General features: G+C 39.4%; 1 protein-coding gene across 1 annotated transcript; it reads right to left on the bottom strand.

Annotated features, from left to right (window-relative positions):
- Window positions 1–1,089: 1,089 nt before the first annotated feature.
- LOC140177652 (uncharacterized) lies at window positions 1,090–1,566 on the bottom strand. Its single transcript, XM_072210798.1, has one exon. The coding sequence runs from the start codon at window positions 1,564–1,566 to the stop codon at window positions 1,090–1,092; it is 477 nt and encodes a 158-aa protein (XP_072066899.1).
- Between the last annotated feature and the right edge of the window lie 377 nt (window positions 1,567–1,943).

Raw genomic sequence — 1,943 nt, 5'->3', positions numbered from 1 at the left:
TATCGGTTTCCTTTTGCCGCCTTGGCGGATAGGGTTGCATAGAGCTCTCATGATGTTTAGCTACTGAGGGATGTTAGTAAAGAAACTATTGGACAATATGCGCAAGTAAGATCTGCTTTCTTTTTCTTGTCTTTCTCCCTTGTCTAAGGTTATTGATTAAACTTGAATTGTTTATAGGTTATGGCTACCAGTTGCTTTGTGTTGGTCACAGCACAGAGTTACTGCGGGTTGAAGAGAGGAAGGAAGCAGATAAGGTTGAAAAAGGGTAGTCATCGATTTGACTAAAAGGATAAAGGACATGGAGGTCGAGGTTGGTATTCTGCAAGACCAAAGCCAGCTGAAGGAAGTCGACGTGGAAAAAGGCAAGTCAGCATATCCCATCTGAGAACTTGAAAAGGAAGGTTTAGAATTGTTTGCTGCAGGGTTTGATCGTGCTATAAGTCAAGCTGGTGTTTTTTCTCCTGATCTCGATGTCAGTCGCTTTAATGTTACCAAAATCGTTGTGGATGGTCAATTAGTTGATGACGAACCTGGGGGGAGGTCCAGGATGAGACTACAGATGCAGTTGATAAATGAATTTGACTATTTTTTGTATTTTGTTTGGGATTGACAGTTAGACTTTAGCTTTGCTTATTTGAACTCTTTCTGTTTTGTAAAAATGATGATAACCTTGTATTTCATTGCAACGTGTTTTGTTGCTATTGTGGTCGTATTAGTACTATTTGGTACATATAATATCGTTTAGATAAAATGCATGATTTGATAAACTGAATAATACTTGATATATTTGAAGTGGTCAACCTTGTTAAAACCTCCCCGATTAAAACCCTTTTTGGGAAAAATCTCGGTGGTAGGAAAAAGAGTACCTCCCAATCTTCAAATTGATACAAATGGTCAAGTATGATATAAACGTAATGATGAAATATTCCATGTATTTGATAAGTCGATCCCTTCTAAAGTTTGTAGGGAATATGCTCCTCGACCATGAACCTGTGAAATTCGGAAAGGACCTTCCCAATTTGCGGCAAGCTTGCCCTGTCCTGGGGATTTTCGGACGTCTTCAAAACGTCTGAGGATGAGGTCTCCTTGTTATAGTGGCCGAGGTTTGACCTTCTTATTGTATTTGCGTTGAACTATGAGCTGCATTGCTTCTTGCCGTATCCTTGCGTTTTGTCGTTCTTCTTCTATTGTATCCAACTCGGTGTTCCTCGTTTGATTATTTGCTTCCTCGTCAAAATGATCGGTTCTGATTAATCTTTGGGCTATTTCTACCGGGATCATGGCATCGGCTCCAAATATCAATTTTAAAGGTGTTTCCTTGGTCAAGCTTTCTGGGGTGGTGTTGTATTCCCAGAGTATCTCTGGTATTAACTCGGCCCACTGACCTTTGATTAAAGTTAACTTTTTTCTTAATGCCAGCAAAATGATCTTATTAGCCGCTTTAGCGAGCCCGTTTGTTTGAGGGTGCTCGACCGATAAAAAATGATGTTTTATGTTTAAGTTTTGTAAAAAAGATGCTATTTTTTTATCAGTAAACTGTCTACCATTATTAGTAATAATGTCCATAGGTAATCCATATCGGCATATAATAAATTTTTAAATGAAACTTTGTACCTTGTCTACCGTTATTTTGGCGAGTGGTTGAGCCTCTATCCACTTTGTAAAGTAGTCAATTGCCACAAGTAGAAATACCTGGCCTTGTGATACAGGAAAAGGACCGAGGATATCCAGACCCTATCTGTGGAATGGCCATCTGACCTCTAATGTGTGTAACATCTCAGCTGGATTGTGTATTACTGGTGCGCACTTTTCGCAGTTGTCACACTGTTGGACTTTTAAAATGCAATCTTTCTTTAAGGAAGGCCAATAACACCATGCTCTTAGTAACTTTGTTGCTATGCTTCGGCCTCCTATATATGTGCCACAAATGCCTTCTTGTGCTT

This window comes from Arachis hypogaea, chromosome 13 (assembly GCF_003086295.3).
Source record: "Arachis hypogaea cultivar Tifrunner chromosome 13, arahy.Tifrunner.gnm2.J5K5, whole genome shotgun sequence".
In the NCBI taxonomy this organism is placed as follows: domain Eukaryota; kingdom Viridiplantae; phylum Streptophyta; class Magnoliopsida; order Fabales; family Fabaceae; genus Arachis; species Arachis hypogaea.
Note: the sequence above shows the minus strand (reverse complement) of the source record. Positions and strands in the feature narration are given on the sequence as shown.

Excerpts from the sequence above, each read along its gene's own strand:
- LOC140177652 (XM_072210798.1), bottom strand. The coding sequence starts at position 1,566 with ATGGACATTATTACTAATAATGGTAGACAGTTTACTGATAAAAAAATA.